The 19884-nt window shown below is 41.9% G+C and overlaps 1 protein-coding gene across 2 annotated transcripts in view; it reads right to left on the bottom strand.

The window, feature by feature from the left end:
• Nucleotides 1-19884, bottom strand: part of PDE6A (phosphodiesterase 6A) — a gene marked incomplete at both ends in the record, with an annotated part of 77231 nt that overhangs the window by 49788 nt on the left and 7559 nt on the right. Inside the window, 4 exons of one of the 2 annotated variants that reach the window (XM_081302797.1) lie at nt 6291-6365; nt 16521-16661; nt 17572-17661; nt 18175-18327. In XM_081302797.1, coding sequence (XP_081158923.1) covers nt 6291-6365; nt 16521-16661; nt 17572-17661; nt 18175-18327 — 459 coding nt within the window. The remainder of the gene's footprint in view (nt 1-6290; nt 6366-16520; nt 16662-17571; nt 17662-18174; nt 18328-19884) is intronic. The other variant, XM_081302798.1, reaches the window with a different exon arrangement.

Genomic DNA, 19884 nt, shown 5'->3' with positions numbered 1-19884 from the left:
AGTTTAAAAACTAGTGCTTTAAAAAAAAAAAAAAAACAACTTTGCTTTTTCATGAAGCCTAATTAGCCTATATAACTTTTTAATAATTAAAAAAAAATACACACCATTTTAATTTTTAAAGGAGATGAAGCAAGAGGTAGCTGCTATGAGGGAGTTTTAGATCCAAGATTTGGGGAGACTCAAGGGGTTGGAATTCAAACAAAAAGATATATAAGCTATAATCCACATCCTCAGCCTTTGCTATTTTTTTAATTTTGAGGCAGGGTCTCACCGAGTTGTTTAGGGCCTGGCTAAATTGCTGAGTCTGGCCTTGAACTTGGGATTCTTCTGACTCAGCCTCTGGAGTCACTGGGACCATAGGGATGCACCACCGCTCCCAAACAAAAGTCGTATCTCTGAGGTGAATGTGGGAGATGAATGTGAGAGTCCTGATCAATGATAACAGGGAACATGAAAGGCATGATGGTAATTACGGTTACCACAGGGAAAAGCATTCTGAGTTAGAAGCAGGCCCTGCTAGGTAAGCCTGATTGGCAGGTGTGTCAGATGAGGAAGGCCAGCCATCTGGAGGTTTGTTCTCCAAGACAGAGAAACTAGCTAGTGGAGCAAAGGCTAGAACTCAGGCTTTCTCCCACCAAGCCCACGCCCTTGCCAGAAGATCCATTTCTGGCCAGTCCTGCGGATGTCTGTCTGGTCCCCAGCTCAGGCCCCTGCGTGTGTTCCTCACAGTTGTGTCCGAGGCCTGGGGCTGACTTCAGAGATGAGTTCATGGACAACACCCAGTGGCTGGGGAGGTCAAAGACCTGAGAAGCTATTTGGTCAAGCTTAGCCTAAAGTCAAGCAACCAGCCAAACCCCAATCCTCGTTTTCTGGACCACGGTCTTTTCCATGACTACTTTATTCTTGCAAGGACTAAACCCCAGATGACTAAGATGGGGAAGGATTTGAGGAAAGAAATTTTTTTCACTACTCCTACTAAGTTTTGAAGATTTATAGCAGATAAAAAGTATTTTTGCTTCTATGTATGAAGGTTTTTTAAAAATCATTTTTTTTCCCACAAGATAAAAGAACAGTTTCACCACGGAGTAAAGTAAGATAATCCTCTTTTTTAAGTTAGACCAAAGTGGCATTTAGGAGCTTCATTGTTGACGGCTGTGCTAACACTATAACAAACTAAAGTGTAGGGTTTGGGTCTGGCTTTGTTCCTGTTTTCTTAACAGTCAAAGCTCACGGATTAAGTTCTAGATATATTCTAATTGTAAGTCAGGGATCTGCTGGGATTCCACCACTGATATGCAACTTGGGACAGACGCTGGAGGGCGAGGCACATTTCACTGGACCCATGTTGACTACTAGTGGTCATCAAAGTCAAAGCCTTTATCATCTTCTCTTTGGTCTCCCTTTCCCTGGAAGTCTGCTCAGTGCTGTGAAATACTTGTAATTCTACCAAATTCTTTCACAAACTGGGATCCCTCTTGTGACTTAACTGTAGCAATTTTCTTTTTCCTCTCTCTCTCTCTCTCTCTCTCTTTTATTTTCTATACTGGGGATTGAACCCAGGGGCATTCTGCCACTGAGCTTTATGCCAGCCCTTTTCATTTTTTTAAATTTTGAACGGGGACTCACTAAGTTGCCCTAACTGACCTTGAATGTGTGATCCTCCTGCCTCAGCCTCTCAAGTGTCTGGGATTGTAGGCGTGCACCACTATGCTCAATTTGGGACAATTTTCAATGTAGCCCCCAATTTTTTAATAGTTGTTTGCAAACTACTCCAACAGAGGTGTGCTCTCAATCAGCCCATGCTTCTGTCCTGTCTTTTTGTGAAGTGAGATTTATCATTCTTTTGTTCCAGAGTTGGATAGAGAATTTTGTCCTTTTCCACGCTTTAGCAATGAAGAACGTATCTCAATATATCCAGATTTTCAGACTATTAGAATCTCTATAGCTTCCATTTTCAAAAGCTTTTAGTGTATCTCTAACTCCAAGAGTACTTGCCTCTGTCCTGGATGGTTATATTGTCTATTAATTTCTTCTCTTGAATGATTTCAAGCTAGAGAGGATTTCAGTGGGTAATTCAATAGCTGGTTGGATCCATTTCACTACCATAGGATGCATCAACTAATTTTTTTTTTTTTTTTTTTTTTTTGGTACTAGAGATTGAACTCAGGGGCACTTAACTACTGAGACACATTCTCAGCAATTTTTATTTTATTTTTTTATCTAGAGTCAGGGCCTTGCTAAGTTGCTTAGGGCCTTGCTAAGTTGCTTAGGGCCTCGCTAAGTTGCTGAGGCTGGCTTTGAACTGGTGATCCTTCTGTCTCAGCCTCCCAAACCGCTGGGATTACAGATGTGTGCCACCAAGCCTGGCACCTGCATTCATTAATTCTAAAGCTTTCATTGTGACCTCTGATCAAACATATCAGAATGATAAAAATCAGCTAATCCAGTTAAAACAGGACTAATCACGTTCTCTTTGTCCCCAGAAATAAACAGCTGTCTGCAGTCTCTGCTACTTTCAGAACACAGTTACGTGTCATTCTTAAATGGGCAAAACGCAAGGCTGACTGGCCTCCTCTGCTGTGTTTCTTCAGTAGATTCACCATGGATTTGTGCAGGACTTCTCTCAGGTGTCCTTGGAACTCACCCCAGAACACACACTGCCATCTGTTCCAGTGGAGCTGCACTTGACTATGATCCGAAAGCAGTGCTGTAAGAGCCTCTATAGAACTTCCTGGCACACAATAAAGCCACACATCAATTGATTTGAAAGGGTTAAAGTCCATGTTGTTGTTCTTTTCCTCTCCTCCTTTTGTTGCAGGACTGAAAGGCAGTCTACTTGTGACTTCATGTTAGATAGTTCCAAAGCCATCAGATAACATTTTTGCCATTTGGACAATGATATCATGCTGTGCCATTGCATGGCCACCTCTAAGCTCTTAAGAGCTTCTTGATCTTCCGGATTCCCCTGGGCCTCTTGGCCTCCTGGGTCCTAGGTGGGTGGCTCCCTTGCTCTAGGCTACTACACGTGCTGCAATCTGCTTGAGGGCGAAGAATTAGCTCCTGACATTTCTCTGGCTGACCTGGAGCTGGAGATGGTCTCTGACCTCTGACCTAAGGGCTCAGCTCTGAGAGCTGAATATCAATGCAGCCAAGGCAATGAGAGTGTATTAAAGCTGGTATTGTCGAACGTTATGAGGATCTCTATTCCAGTTCTCCAGCTTCTAGCTTTCCAAAATATATAGGTTCACATTGTATGTGAGCTGGAGAAAAAGCCCTGTGAGGGCTGGGGATGTGGCTCAAGCGGTAGCACGCTTGCCTGGCATGAGTGCAGCCCGGGTTCGATCCTCAGCACCACATACAAACAAAGATGTTATGTTCGCCGAAAACTAAAAAATAAATATTAAAAATTCTCTCTCTCGATCTCTTAAAAAAAAAAAAAAAAGCCCTGTGAGAACACATCAACTCTGCCAACATGGAAAAGCTGCACATTAAAAGCTGTCTGTGAAAAGGAAAGGCATCAGGCTCTTAGCTCAGTGGAAGAACACTTGCCTACCACGTGCAAGGCCCTTGGTTTCATTCCCAGCACCAAAGGAGAGAAAAAGAAAAAAGGAGGAGGAGACCCCAAAAAATATTTCGGGTGGGAGGTACCTAGGATTGAACTCAGGGGCACTCGACCACTGAGCTACATCCCCAGCCCTATTTTGTATTTCTTTAGAGACACTGAGTTGCTTAGCACCTCATTTTTGCTGAGGCTGGCTTTGAACTCGTGATCCTCCTGCCTTAGCCTCCCAAGGCGCTAGGATTACAGGCATGTACCATCGTGCCCATCGTGACATAGTATTTTTGAAATAGTATTGACAGCAAGACATGATGCATTTTTTTAAATTTAATTTTATTTTTTGTGCAAACCCAGTGAGGGAGATGTAGAAGTGCTTAGGTGGTCAGGGCAAGATGTCAAGTGAGGAGGTTGGGAGCTGGGCCAGAACAAATGAGCATGAAGAGGGTCTTCTGATGATGTCAACTTCCTGCTTGATAAAAGTGCTCATGGACACAAATGGGGGACCCAAACAAACTGATAATTCTGTACTTGTGCTCCTAAGTGGGGGATCCAACGGAAAAACAAAAACAGACACGTGGACAGAGGAGGCACTAATCAATAATAGTGAGGAGCACATGGACAAGGGAGTAGATAAGGAAAGGAGGAAATTCCAGAGTCCATAAAAAGAATAGGCCAAAACTCCCCCACTGGATTCCCAGCTTTAGGGTTTGGGGAGATGTCTGTCTCTGTATCTCTGTCATCTTTGCAATAAACCTACTTCCTATTTGCTGTCTCTGTTCTTCAATTCTTTGCTGAATGGAGACTACGAAGCCAGCCCCCCTAGATGGTACAACAGGATCTTGCACGTGCTAGGCAAGAACTCAACCACAGAGCTACATCCCCAGCACTGATTCAGCCTTGGAAATGCAATCATAAAATTGTGTGGGCAAAAACATAATTTGAAACTGGATGGCAACAGGTTACAAAGGTCATTTTGGATAAAATATAGCAAACAAAATAAATTCCAAGTTTGAAATCTCATCTGGTGTGTATATGAAGCTCACAAAGGTGTTAATTTTGAATTTCCAGAGTTTGAATTAAGACTCTTTATCATTCATAGTCATACAGGCATGTGTGAGTGCACACTCTGGGCTCTTTATTTGGGTGGAATCAGGCCTCTGGGAGAAACTGATATACTATTTCACCCAGAATGAAGATTCTTATGGGAAGAGGGCTGAACTAATACTCTTTTTTTTTTTTAAAGAGAGAGTGAGAGAGGAGAGAGAGTGAGAGAGAGAGAGAGAGAGAGAATTTTTAATATTTATTTTTTAGTTCTCAGCAGACACAACATCTTTGTTGGTATGTGGTGCTGAGGATCGAACCTGGGCAGCACGCATGCCAGGCGAGCGCGCTACCACTTGAGCCACATCCCCAGCCCTGAACTAATACTCAACTCAGAATAAGACTGTCTTTCTTACTGTTATGATTTGGATCTTATCATCATCATCATGGTCATTATTATTATCATCATTATTATTTTATACCTGGGATTGAACCTAGGGGCACTTAACCACTGAGCCACATGCCTAGCCCTTTATAAAAATGTTTTATTTACAGACAGAGTCTCTCTGAGTTGTTAGGACCTCACTAAGTTGCTGAGGCTGGCTTTGAACTCATGATCCTCCTGCCTCAGCCTTCTGAGCACTGGGATTATAGGTGTGCACCATGGCACCCAGCTTGGTTTGGATCTTAAATGTTCCCTCAAAGTTCCTTTGTTGAAGACTTGGTCCCCAAGCAGCCATATTTAGATGGGGGGCCTTGGGAAGTGAAGGAATTATGAGGGGTCTTATCTCAAGAATGGATTAATCCATTGATGGATTCCTAGCTCAGTGGGCCTGGGCAGACAGCCTTTGTTATAAGGCTTTCGCTTTCTCTCTCTCTCTCTCTCTCTCTCTCTCTCTCTCTCTCTCTCTCTCTCTCTCTCTCTCTCTCCCCCTGTTTCCTGGCTACCATGAGGTGAGCAGCTTTACTCCACCACATGCTCCCTGCCATGATGGTCTGCTTGACCACAGGGGCAGAAACAACAGAGTCCAGTGACCACGAAGTAAAGCTTCTGAAACCATGAGCCAAAAGAGATTTTCCCTCTTTCAGTTGATTTTATAAAGTATTTTGTCACAGCAATGGAAAACTGACTAACACATTTTCTGATCCTCTGAGGTTCCTGTAAGCTTCTTCAGTTATTCAACAGGTTCTGTAGGCCGTTTGAGTGCCAGTTCTATGTGCCATGTGTCACATCCACATCCCACACACATCTTTTTGGCATCTCAATTTTTCATTCTAAATATTGAACCTCATTTTTAGAATGAGCCCCCACTGCAGGATGGGGATGTAGCTTGGTGTAGGGTGCTTGCCTAGCATGCATGAGACACTGTTTGACCCCAGCATTGAACAGAAAAAAAAAAAAGTCTTTCTAGAATTTAGAATTTAGAAGACCTTTGAAATGAAGGTACTGATTTCTTCCTTAATCTACCTCACCAGGTTACTGTGAAACTTCAGTAAGTATTTAAAGATAACCCTGCAAAAGACAGGCCTGGGTGATTGTGAAGAATTATTCTAACTCAAGAGAGACAAACAAACCCAGAGAAGATAAAAGCATGTGCAAAAAAGAAATGTCCTTCAGCAGTCTACTGTGTCTTATATTTGAATTTTATTAAGCATTTGTTTATATTGAAAAGGCTAGAGAGAGACTTACCCTTCCATCTGGGGTCCTGGGACCGGTATAGGGAGGTGCTTCACCCATCAGAACTGGCCAGACATCGAAAAATTCCTAGGAATGAAGGAATCAGTTTAGGTGTTTTGAAAATAGGTAAAGGAAAAGAGACTAAGAAAAGAAGGTTAACAGATATGAATCATCTGTAACTAAAATCCAGAAGGTGGGAAGAGCTTGCTGGGATCCAAGCATGGAAGAGCAGTGAGACTCACTAGAATTACTAATTGCAGTTACGTGATAATCACATCTGCCCTACAAAATACTGATGAACGGGGCTTGTCTAATTGTTAGCCAAAACATTGGAGCTGAGTTGGGGCACCCTCAGTGTGGTGGGATGCAAAAGGGAAAGTGGAGTCTCCATGGCTAAGGAATTTACCATAAAGACACACTACCACATGATGGAAGGAATTACTCTCTGCAGTACCACTGATAGCAGTGAAAAATAAGAAACAATTTAAATGTCCAACCAGATGGACTTATTAAAATAAATATGGCACATAATTATTAACAACATTATTAACAACATTAGTAGATAATAATCTATCAACAATGACGTTACAGATGTGTGCGTACTGATTGGAAAGGTGCCCAAACTGGGCACAGTGGTGTATACCTGCAATCCCAAGAACTTGGGAAGCTGAGGCAGGAGGATGGCAATTTCAAGACCAGCCTTGGCAACCAAGTGAGGCTCTAGTCCCTAAGCAATTTAGTGAGACCCTGAGCCAAAAGGGCTGAAGATATGGTTCAGTCAATTCAGTCCTGAGTAGAGGAAGGAAAGAAGAAGGAAGAAAGAATGAAAGAAAGAAGAAAAGAAGGAAATAAAGAAAAAATACACAATGGTGCCAAATGTAACAGATAAATCCAACAAGAAAGGTTGCCGCCTCTAAAATGAGGAGCTAATAAATCAAAATAAATAGGAGGTTATTAGCCTGAGGCTGTCTCTGTACTTTGGGTTCCTACATAGCAATTTGAGTTCCCACAATACAAAGTGCAACCTGACTTACTATGTAAAAGAACAAAAACCCAATTTAGGAACATATTTTCACAGCAAATAGAAGTTTCAGCCAATCCCAGGCAGCCAACTGACTGGATCAGGTCCAAATCAGGCAAATGTCTACCTTTAACAAGTCAAGTTATGTCTGTATTTTACCTCTTAGTTCAATCTAAAAAACCTCAGTGAGCATGCTGCAGAGCAGATGTCTCTTGGACATCATTTGGCCCTGAGTGCTGCTCAATTCATGAATCATTCTTTACTCAAGAAAGCTCTATTACATCAATTTTGTCCTCAAGTTTTCTTTTCACATGGTCAAGACAGGCAGAGAAGAGAGAAAAGAGCCTGGAGAGGATCTGTATGGTCACGCAGTCTCAGGAGGAGGAGCCAGTGGGACCCCGCACAGTCTCTGGCCTGCTACTGCGCTGGGTTTCCTTTGCAGGCAGAGCTGCAAACCTTGTGTTGGGTCAAGTCTGGGTCCTCCCACCTCCAGGGCTGTTCATTAAGCTGTAATATGTAGGCACAAACTGTACTCAGCTAGCCTGGGTTATTATGGGTAGGAGGCCAACCACACTTTTCCTTTGCTTCTCTCCTGTTTGAACAACACATCTCAGCGTGATGGTTTGCTTGTTCTCATACCGTCCAAAGGACAAGCACAAGGGAGTCCACATGGAACTCAGTCTTCATGTCCTCAGCCTTCTGCCCAGTTGGGCCCTTTTTCTAGACGACTAGCAACAGGAAGAAATTCAGTTCTGGATGAAGACGTAAACTGGGGCCTAGCTGAGCCCCACAACCTGTTTGCTGCTAGGTATACAGAGATAAATAAGGCACGGTTTATTCCTAGAGGAACTCACCACTCCACAAAGGAGACAATCGAGTACTCAGGTAGATGGAGCAAGAACTGAAACAATGGTGGAAGGAGATGGGAGAGGCCAGAGGAGCCCAGAAGAACAAGTACATTGGGCTGATGCTTTGTGTGGCCAAACACTGAGTGGATCTGAAGGCTGTACCAGGAGAAGAGAATGGCCAAGCAGGGTCGGGTGGAGAAGGGGGCAAATTTCTCTCCCTCATTTGCTCCCTCCCCTCCCTTCTTCTCTTTTTGTTCTTAATTGCTTTATTGAGATACAACTGATGTATCATAGATTATGGTTAGGATATGCTTTCAGTATATCCCCCAAAGCTTCCTGTGCTGGAGACTTGGTCCCCAGTGTTACAATGTAGAGGTGATGGAACTCTAAGGAGGTGGGGCCTTGTGGAAGGTGGCTAGGTCTTATGTAATGATGCCCTTGTCATTTAATTTTTGACGGACCCGAGTTAGTTCCTGAGAGACCAGGTTGTTATAAAGAGAGAACCTGGCCCCTGGATCTTCCAGGCTTCTCTCACACTATGTGATGTTATACACATGTGTTCCCGTCTGCCACTGGTTCCTCACCAGAGGCCAAACAGATGGGGGTGCCCAATCTTAGACTTTCAGCTCCAGAACTATGAGCTACATAAACCTCTTTTCTTTAAAAAGTATATAGCTTCATGAATTTTGTTATAGCAACAGAAACTAAGCTAAGATACTATAAAATGAATCCACTTGAAGCGCACAATCCCTGGTACCAGGGATTGAACTCAGGGGCACTCGGCCACTGAGCCACATCCCCAGCCCTATTTTGTATTTTATTTAGAGACAGGGTCTCACTGAGTTGCTTAGTGCCTTGCTTTTGCAGAGGCTGGCTTTGAACTCTTGATCCTTCTGCCTCAGCCACTCGAGCCACTAGGATTAAGATGTGCGCCTGGTGGAAATTTGACTATTCAGAATTTTTTGTTGTTGATGTTTATTTGTTTTGGCAATACTGAGAATTATACCCAGGGCTCTGCATATACTAGGCAAGTGTTCTACCATGAACTTCACCTCCAACCCATTTTTATTTTATTTTGAGACAGGGTCTCAAAAATAAGAGGCTGGCCTTGAATTTATGATCCTCCTAACTCGGCCTCCAGAGTTGCTGGAATTACCAGCATGTGCCCAGCTTGGATATTCTTTTGATTGCATTGTGAATATAGCTCAGTAGTATACTGTGTACTTAGTACGCATGAGGCCCTGGGGGTAATCCCCAGCACTGCAAATAAATATGCTGAAGGGGGGGGGGGGAAGAACTGGGCATAGTGGTGCACACCTATAGTCCCAGCTATTTAGGATTAGGATCACTTAAGCTTAGGAGTTCTAAGTCATTCTGGGTAACATAGTGAGACTCTATCAAAACTTTTTTTAAATTAAAATAAAAAGGGAAAGAAGGAAGGCAGGAAAGGTAGGAAAACAAATTATTTTGGTTAAAAAGGAATCATTTATCTGTATGATTAATTTATTTGCTACTTCCTGAAGGAGAAGCCAAGAGTATATTGCTGGAATTAGTAATATTTGGCAAAAATATATGACTCAAGAGTATAAAAGTCATATAAATATTTGCACTAGAATTAGAGTCCCTTAATATCATAGTATATAGCCAACTACACCAGAATCGTGTAAGGAGCTATTTATTTTTAAAGGTAAAATCAGAAAAATAAGCCTATGTGGTACATGGAAATGCAATATATATAATAAAGAGGATTCAAAGTGGTGGCATGCTAAAGAATGGCTATAGGGTAGACCATTCTTTTCTTCTATTTTTTTTTCAGTGCCAAAAATCAAAACCAGGACCATTCATGTACAAAGCAAGCACTCTGCCACTGAATCCCCAATCCTGAACATAGGCTGTTTTTTAAGTGGAGAAACATAGAAGGAAAAAAATATATACCCCTCTCTCACATCATAAACTTAATTTCAAGATAAATAAAAGATTAAATTATATTAATCAAAACTATAAGGCTGGGTTAGTGCACACCTGTAATCCCAGCAATTTGAGAGGCTAAGGCAGGAAGATCACAAGTTTGAGGCCAATCTCAGCAATTTAGCAAGACACTGTCTCAAATTAAAAAAAAATTAAAAAAATAAAAATCCCTGGGAATGTAGGTTGTAAAGCACCCCCTGGGTTTATTCTCCAGTACCAAAACAACAACCACCACCCAAAATACTACAAAAACACTAAAAGTCAGCACATGAGATTTTTTCAGATTATCTTTATAACATTGGCAGTAAGGAAGTTTTACTAAATAAAAACTAGAGCTCAGAAGCCATAAAATAAATTTTAAATCTTCTGTATGTTGAAAGATGTCATAAACAAAGTTAAAATATAATTTATAGGGAAAAAAGTTTACAGCACATGTTACAGATGTATGATCTCCATCATATACAAAGCGCTCCTATGAATTAACAAGAAACAGACAACTCTTAACAATTGACATGTGATATGTCTGGAAGTGCGTGGAGAAAGAAAAATCAAATCACAAACAAAAGGACATAGTTCCTCTTCCTTTTCAGTGAAAAAAAAAAAACTGGAAGAAAAAAGACACCAGTTTTTACCCATAGTGGGTGGAAAGTATGATGTCAAGAATTGGTAAGAGTTTTGGTAAAAAAAGACTCTAATGCAGTATGAGTTTGAATGAAAACTGTATAGCCCTTAGACAAAAAATTTTGAGAAAAGCAAAATAAAAATTAATAATTTCACTTCTACAACTCTATAGATATTTTCACTTAAGAACATACGGACTCAACTTTAAGGTTGTTATTGCAGCTTTGTCTTTAATTGCAAGAATATTTAGAAATACATTTAATGCCCAACAACAGGGGAAAGGATAAATTAACCAGACTATTCAAAAACCTCAGATATGAACTACAGAACAAAGAAGGGGATTTTTACTTTGATTAATCATGGCTATTTATTTCAAATCAAGCCTCTCAATAGGAAAATTGCAAAATCTGGGGTGTATGTATGTAAAAACGTTGATTTAAGGAATCAGAGCTAGCAAGGCAGCAAGCACTTAATGAGCCAAGATGCCAGTGCTAGAAGCCTGACCGGATTCTACTTTTCATTTCAACCCACTTGCTGACGCCAAAGTTGTTGAGAAGCTAAGAAACTGATAAAAGCTGACAGATGACTCACTGGGCAAGGACAAAATTGTAATTCAGGGCCTGTCAAGGAAGAGAAATCCTTGAAAACACCCTAGGCTGGGATCCACACCCTCCTGCAAAGTTTATATCCTGGAGTAAAACTGAACCGGAAGCAGACCAGCTCTCACAGAGACTGCAAACCCGCTTGAAAGAAGCATAATCCCTGATTAAGCAATCTAACTGCTTGCCAGAAGTAAAATCATCCATTTTGGAAGGAAATAACATTGTTCCAGAGTTTTAAATCATCTCTATAATTTTTCATACATATCTCTAATGATCTAGCAAAACTGATCAGAAATGTGAAAGATAAGAATTAACTAAAAGATCAAGAAGGGAAACAGATCATAGAAACAGGTCTATAGAAGGTATCCACAGATACTGTTGCTCTCAGATACAGACCCTACCTAGTTTTTTTGTTTGTTTGTTGCTGAGACTGGCCTTGAATTTGTGATACTCCTGCCCCAGCTTTCAAAGTACCAAGATCACAGTGCCGGGCTCAGATAGATTCTAAAGTAATCATGTTTATGTCTAAGAAATTAAATATAATATAGAGAAGTGAGAATATAGCTCAGTAGTAGAGCACTTCCTTAGCATGCTTAAAGCCCTGGGCTTGATCCCAGCACCACAAATGAACAAAGAGAGCAAGAGTGAGGGGGAGGGGGAGGGAAGGGGAGGGGGAGGGGGAGGGGGGAGGAAGGACAAACAAAGGGAGAGAATTTTAACAAAAAACTGGAAATTACAGAGAGAAAGAGAAAGTGTGAATGAATAAAATGGAAAATCTAAAATTGAAAAAAATATACATGAAGACTGGGGATATAGCTTAGTAGTCCAGTGTTTAGCATGTGCATGGCCCTGGGTTGATCCCTCACACCAAGAAAAACAAAATTAAAAAAAAAAAATAGCTGAAATGAAGAATTCAATATAAAGTTTTACAGTCAATTAGACACAATAAAAGAGAAGATAGGTAATTAACAGAAGATAAATCAGAAGAAATATTCAAGTTGAAGCACAAAAATATGAAAGTAAAAATACAGAAAGTCATATTAGAGACACAAAACATAGTGAAAATATCTAACATATAGCAACAAATTTACAGCTAATTTTATAACTAGGAAGTATGTTTACAAATATAAAAAAAAAATCAAGGCAGTAAGGTGTTGAGAGCCACAGCCAAAGAGGCCCCAGCAAACTTCCAGCTGCCAGCAAACTTCCAGCTGCCAGCTGATGATTGGCTCACAGCGGCCCCAGCAACATCTAGCTGATTGGCTCCTCTGCGGTGATGTTCATTGAGCTGTTTCCCCACCCTTCAGACTGCCAGCTGACGATTGGCTCACAGCAGCCCCAGCAACATCTAGCTGATTGGCTCCTCCAAGGAGCTGCTCATTAGGGGACTTCTTTGGCTCCACCCACGCGACCCAGCCAATCAGCCTCAAGAGCAGGAGGATTGTGGGAGGTGGTGAGGTTTGTGTGGGGGTGAGAGGCTTGTGGGAAGCCGGTGGTGGCAGTTGGGCTCTGAGGGTTTTTTCCTGAGGAGCTGTTTTGTTTGGTGTTTGTAGTTCTAAAAATATAGTTAGTTTCTTTTGACAAGTGGCTCCTGAATTGTGCCCAGCCAGACTGCGGCAGTAAGGTATTGTAGAAGAATAGATAAACATACCAATGAGACAAAATACAGAATCCAGAAATAGACTCCCACATATTTGACTGATGATAAAGGTATGATAGAGAAAGATGATCTTTTCAACTGAATAGTAGGAAAAGGAGGTTTTTTTTTTTTTTTTTTCAATAAAAGGTACTGGGCCAACTGGATATCCACATGGAAAAATTAATGTTTGCCTGACTCACAATATACATTAAAAAATTTAGGTAGATTGTAGAACTACATGTAAAAGTTAACACAATACAACTTTTAGAAGTTGACATAGAAAAATATCTTTATGACCTTGGAGGTGAGAAATAGTTCTTAAATGGGGCACAAAAATCAATAGCCATAAAGAAATATTGATAAACTGGATTACATTATAATTCAGAACTTATATTAATTAAAACACACCATTAAGTCCAGCATGGTGGCACATGTCTGTAATCCCAGCAGCTTGGGAGGATGAGGCAGGAGGATTATGAGCTCAAAACCAGCCTCAGCAACTTAGTGAGGCCCTAAGCTGCTAGGAGCCACAAGCAAATAATATGATGCATGGCACTTTCGGTTGTAAGGTGACACCAGCTAGCCATTGAGATGATATGATTATGTTAAGATTTACATTCATATGGAAATTGGACTCCTGCTGTTCACCTTGGCCTGCTACGGGACTCATGTTACGGGACTCCTGGAGAGTTCCCATTGGTTGGGGAAGGATAGTAGGAGGGAATTCTGGGGGAGGTCAGCCCCCCGCCTTTCCGGTAGATGCGTGGGGGGTGGGGGGGGTGGGGGGAGGTGGGGGGGGTGGGGAGGTGGGGGGGTGGGGGGGGTGGGGGGGGTGGGGGGGTGGGGGGGTGGGGGGGGTGGGGGGGTGGGGGGGTGGGGGGGTGGGGGGGTGGGGGGGTGGGGGGGGTGGGGGGGTGGGGGGGTGGGGGGGTGGGGGGGTGGGGGGGTGGGGGGGGTGGACCGGTTTTGGCTTGCCGGAGCGTACGGAGTATTGGCGGCTTTTTCAAAAATAAAGTTTTGTTCCTGCTTGAGTGGCTCGTGATTCTGTGCCCAGCCAGACTGAGGCACTAAGCAACTCAGTGAGACCCTGTCTCTAAATAAAATATAAAAAAGGGGCTGGGGATGTGGCTCAGTGGTTAAGTGCCCCTGGGTTCAAATCCCAGTACCAAAATAACAACAATAAAAACATCATTAAGAGAATGAAGGGGGGGAGGGGAGATATTCGTAATGCATATAATCAACAGAAGACCTGTGTTCAGAATTTGTAAAGAATATCTACAAATCAATGATTTTTTTTAAAAGACAACATAATTTTTAAATATGGGGAAAGATTGGAACAGTCAGTTCACAAAAAAAGGATATCCAAATGGCCAGTAAAGATGAAAAAGTGTTCAACCTCATCAATCATTAGGGAAATACATGTTACCATCAAAAGGAAAAACACCACATATCCACCAGAGTGGAAAGTTAGTAAAAATGACAACACCAAGTATTGGAGTGGAAACCCTATGTGTTGCTGGTGGGAGTACAAAATGTGGTACAATCATTTGGGAAATCAGATAAGCAATGGCTTCTAAAGCTATTACCCCAAAATGCACTCTAGCTAAATACCTAACCGAAACAGGTACAACTGATCAAAAAAGACACATACTAGAACATTCACAATAGCAATATTCGTACCATCCGAGATCCGAAAATTCAAATTTCCATCAACAGTAGAAATCAATAAATTGTTGTGGATTATGCATATGATGGAACATTCCACAAGTGTAAAACTGCTACATAGATCAATAAAGATGACCCTTATAAACAAAATGTTGAGCCAAAGAAACCCGGCACAGGAGAATGTGTGTTGTATGATTCCATTTAATGTACCTCAAAATAGGCAGAACAAATATGGTGGTCAATGTCTAATGGTGGTTACCTTCAGGGAGTCAGCTGTGGGAATATTGAAGAGGGTTTGAAAGAAACTGCTGAGGGGCTGGTAACATTGCTTAGTTTTGATAGTGATTACACAGGGATATTCAGTCTGTGATAATTCCCCTTTCTGGGTCTATGTTATTCTTCAATATAAAGGCTTACTAAAAAGAATTGATGTGTATTGGTATGGACAGATGTTTATAAAACACTAAGCAAAAGATGTAGACTATCAGAAAATGTGGCCCAGCAATTTGACTCAGCCACTCAGTAGATTCTGATGAACTGTCAAATCTGGAGGCCTTTGGACTAAACTAAGACCTTTTCCAACCCCAGATTCTGTGTTGCACTCCACTCCATATGAGGAGGGTGCGCAATGGTCTATGCACCATGCTCAGTAGAACAAGGCACATAAAAGGAAATTGAGTCCTCCTGCACCTTGTGCAGAAGAAATATGGGCAATCAGAAGTTCTCCTCTAAAACAGAAAATGATTAGTCTCAGGAGGTAGAGAGATGAATAAAGGAATTGGAGAACTAGTTTGGGAGAACATAGTTGAGAACCATTGCTTGGAATTGCATCAAACTCTGCCTCCTTAGCTGCCATGTGGGCTACAAATCTGCCCCCTGAGCATTTTAAGGACCCGATGAAGCACCTGTCTCTACTTCCATTGAGCCTTGGGTTTGACAAACCATAGGAAAGTTTTATGCCCAACTTTCAGTACATTTTCTAAAAAATCCAGAGGTTGTCCATCTTCTTCTGGACTGCCAACCAATAAAACTTCTCACTCACCTCACCAGCCTTCTTCTCACTTACACTTTCCCTTCTAAATGACCCGGGAGCGTAGGCTTGTTTTAAGCTACACTTGAGCTCTAGAGTAACCTTTCCCCTTTAAAGGCCAGTATGCCTATGTTCAATTAGGACCTGTGTAAGAATTTCACAACAGGCAAACTCCCCAGCCTCTTCCTTGTGCGATGACGTGTGACAAAAAAAAAAAAAAAAAAAAAGACTCTTCTTTGGGAAAGCAGTGACAGAGAATGGGAGAACAGTGTCTGAGATTGGGGTTTCTGATGACCTCATGGCTGTGGCAAGCCTAGGGCCTGGGAGTGTTCCTTTGCAAGGGTGCAGGATGCCGAGTCTTATCAGCCTCGACATTGATATCAGGCACATAGTTCCTGGGAATTGAGGGACTCTCCTGCTAGACAACAACAGTGTTTCACCAGGTCCACTACTTTGGAAGCTGCCCACTTAACAGTAACTTTAAACAATGGACTTTTTTGAGAACTACACAAAGCTCCTAATAATGCAATGATAAACTTCAACTGTGTAAAAGCTACATAAATGTTTCCAGCCCTGTAACTTTCAGAATACCAAGAATAATACTTGCATAGTCTTTAGCCTGATAATGAGACATATATAAATAAAGATTGCTGGCATATGTCTTTAGATCTGCGTCTCCATCAGAGAGCAGCACTCCACCTGATCCCAGCTATTTATCTTCAAAATCTGCATCTGTGAGTCTTTATTTTTCTAATCCCCCATAGCCCCTTGCCAGAACCTGCTAGACTGGACACACTGGTCATGCCACTGATTTTCTTTGGAAATGTCTGACCTTGAAGTTTTCTCACCTTCTGCTTGGTCATGTCTAAGAGACCCACAGAATATCTGTCACAGTTGAGGAAGGCACGGACTGTGTACAGGGCTTTGTGGAACTGTCTCTCAATGTCTGTAAGTTCTTCAAAGACTTTACTCCCAGACCATAGCAGTATCTACAGAAATACAAAACGTATGCAGAGCTTTTGAGGCACAGAGCAGTAGTTCACTCAGCTAGATAAAAATAACAATCCTGTAAAGTTTTTGAGTTTATTTCATCTAATTGACACAATAACCTGGAGAAATAGATATTATAGATTGAGAAACTGAAGCTTGAAGAGGTGAATTAACTGGCTGGTTTATACTGTGATCAACTCCGTACTTTTTCTATCTTATATGTTATTAATAAACATATTAATAAAAAGAGCCTGGGAATGTAGCTTTGTAGTAAAGTACTTGCCAAGCATGCACAAGGCCCCAGGTTTGATTCCCAGTACTACAAACAAACAAACAAACAAACAAAAAAAAAAACTAGTGAACATTTGAACACAAATGCCCTACATATATTATCTCATTTATGTGGGTGAGGGACAGTGGTGGTACTGGGGATTCCACTTAGGGCCTCAAGCATGCTAGATAACTAAAACAGGGTCTTGCTAAGTTACCCAAGTTGGACAACTTATGATCCTCCCGCCTCAGACTCCAAAGTAGCTGAGATTTTAGTGTGTGCCATCCAGCCTGGCATAATTTACTATTGATAGCAATCTTTTGAGGGTGGTACCATAACTAGCTCTGTTTTTCAAAAGAGAAGACTAAAGCTCAGAGGCCATCTAATATGCTCAGGGTGTAGGAGTAGGTAATGAGCAGGAATTAAAATCCAAACTGTCTAACTTGAAACTTTGTGTATATAATCACTCTGGGTTTCAGCTTTACAATCCTCCTCTGCCTGATACCACTGGGGATTCTCACTGGAGACTGTAGAATGGTTCCCAGGCACCTTCGTTCTGACCTGTCCTGTCAGTTCTAACCACATCAGTGCTTCAGTAAAAGGACATGTCCAGTCCATTCCTAGAGCCAAACCCTTACCTGGCCACGCCGAGTCTCACAGTTGTACAGGTAACTCAAGTGGTAAACCTTCATGAGTAGATTTGCAAAATTGAGGTACTTGAGAAGAATCTAAAAAATCAAACAGCATAGGAGGAGCAGATGAGAAGGAAAAATCCACTCTCTGGCCACTTTTGCCATCAGCAAATGTCTGAATATTTTAAAAGCTTCATCAGAAGTGATTTAAGCAGAAGGATTATTTAGAAAGCAGACTCATAAAATGTTGCATTATGAATGTAAAACTCACAGAATATAGAATGTTGATGTGAGGATATTAATGACAGCTATTACTTTCTGTAAAATCATCACCATTTTACAAATAAGAAAACAGGTTCAGAGAAGCTATGTGACCTGCCCAAGTCAGTGAGAGATTGGAAAAGCAAGAACAATTTTTCCTTTATTCCTGACTGCAAAACCTAGCGTCTTCACCATTATCCTACCCCACCTCTTTCAGAGAGCCTCAGACCAATCCCCGTCTTACAGATGGGAAAACTGAGGCCAGCCAAATAGCACAGTTTGGGGGACCTCATGAGCTAGGAGAATGTGCCAGTATGGCCACCCCAGCAACTTCTAAAGCATTCTTACCTCTTCATCTCCCTTGGTGAAGTGGGGTCCATCTACTTTATTCACAGCCATCAATACAGCCACCAAGTCCTTCCCATTCATTATAGGGGATGCCAGAATGTTCTTGGTCTGGTACTCTATGAGGTTGTCCACGAAGTCACAAAAATGCTCATCCTGAAGGAAAGCAGAGACCAACATGAGGAGGCAAATGCTGAGCGAGGACAATAAAATGACCCAGAGCCCTTCATTGAGGAGGGAATGAAGGCATTGCCATCTACTCCCCTGGGGCAAGAGCCAGGCAACCAGAGATGACTCCTGCCAGAGATGAAGTCTCCAAAATCCAGAAGGTCTGAGACACAGACCTGTGGGGGCCTGAGGATGGGAGGGGGGACATTCTAGAGAGGGAGGTTTGGAGGAGGCTTTTGAGATCAGGACAATTAAGCCCAAAATAGAATCTTTTTTTTTTTTTTTAAAGAGAGAGTGAGAGAGGAGAGAGAGAGAGAGAGAGAGAGAGAGAGAGAGAGAGAGAGAGAGAGAGAGAGAGATTTTTTTTAATATTTATTTTTTAGTTCTCGGAGGACACAACATCTTTGTTTGTATGTGGTGCTGAGGATCGAACCCGGGCAGCACGCATGCCAGGCGAGCGCGCTACCGCTTGAGCCACATCCCCAGCCCCCAAAATAGAATCTTGAGTGAGTATAATAATGACCATCACTTGCAGGTATTTGCGCATGTCACTTTGCCTTCATCATTTCATTTTTATTTCCTGATATGTATGAGGTGTCCCCCCAGAACTCCTGTGTTAATGCAGGAGATGAAATGATCAGAGAGCTGTAACCCAACAAGTGGATTAATCCATTTGATGGATTAATAATTTATTTATTTATTTTAAAGATAGAGTGAGAGAGAAAGAGGGAGAGAGAGAGAATTTTAATATTTTTTTTTTTTTTTTTTTTTAGTTTTTGGCGGACACAACATCTTTGTTTGTATGTGGTGCTGAGGATCGAACCCGGGCTGCACGCATGCCAGGCGAGCGCGCAACCACTTGAGCCACATCCCCAGCCCTGGATTAATAATTTAAAAGGACTGACTGGGTTATAACTGTAGGCAGGTAGGGTGTGGCTGGAGGAAGTAGGTAAGGGGGTTCTTCCTTTGGGGTTTATATTTTGTCCCTGGTGAGCAGAGCACTTTCTTTCTCTGCTTCCCCTCTGTCGTGAGCTGAGCAGCTCTCTCTTCCACCACGCCATTCTGCCATGATGTTCTGCTTCTCCCTGGGCCTAGAGCAATAGATTCAGCCAATCATGGGCTGAACCTCTGAAACTGTGAGTCAAAAACATTTTTTTCCTCTAAGTTATTCTTGTTGGGTATTTTCATCACAGCAATGAAAAGCTAAGTAATACATTCTTCCTAATAGGTACCATGAGCCCATCTTACAGAAGGGGGAACTAAGTCGAAGCTAATGTTACGTGTGTGTGTGTATGTGTGTGTGTTTGACTTCAGAACCTGTCCTCAGTTCTGCTGCCTCTCATAGAAATCGGGATGTGGTTAGCATGGGGTCAAGGTCATTGAACAAAAGGACTTGTTATTTTCAGCTTTTCTAATATCTAGTTTCAGTACCACATAGCCAGTTCAACAGATATCCCCTTCCCATAAATCTCAATGGAAGCCTCTTCCAATGAGGCTCTTCAATGTCAGACCTCTGCCAAACACCAGGAATATGAGATGACTAAG

Source organism: Spermophilus citellus, assembly GCF_964194105.1.
Source record: "Spermophilus citellus genome assembly, chromosome: 1".
Classification (NCBI taxonomy): Eukaryota; Metazoa; Chordata; class Mammalia; order Rodentia; family Sciuridae; genus Spermophilus; species Spermophilus citellus.
Note: the sequence above shows the minus strand (reverse complement) of the source record. Positions and strands in the feature narration are given on the sequence as shown.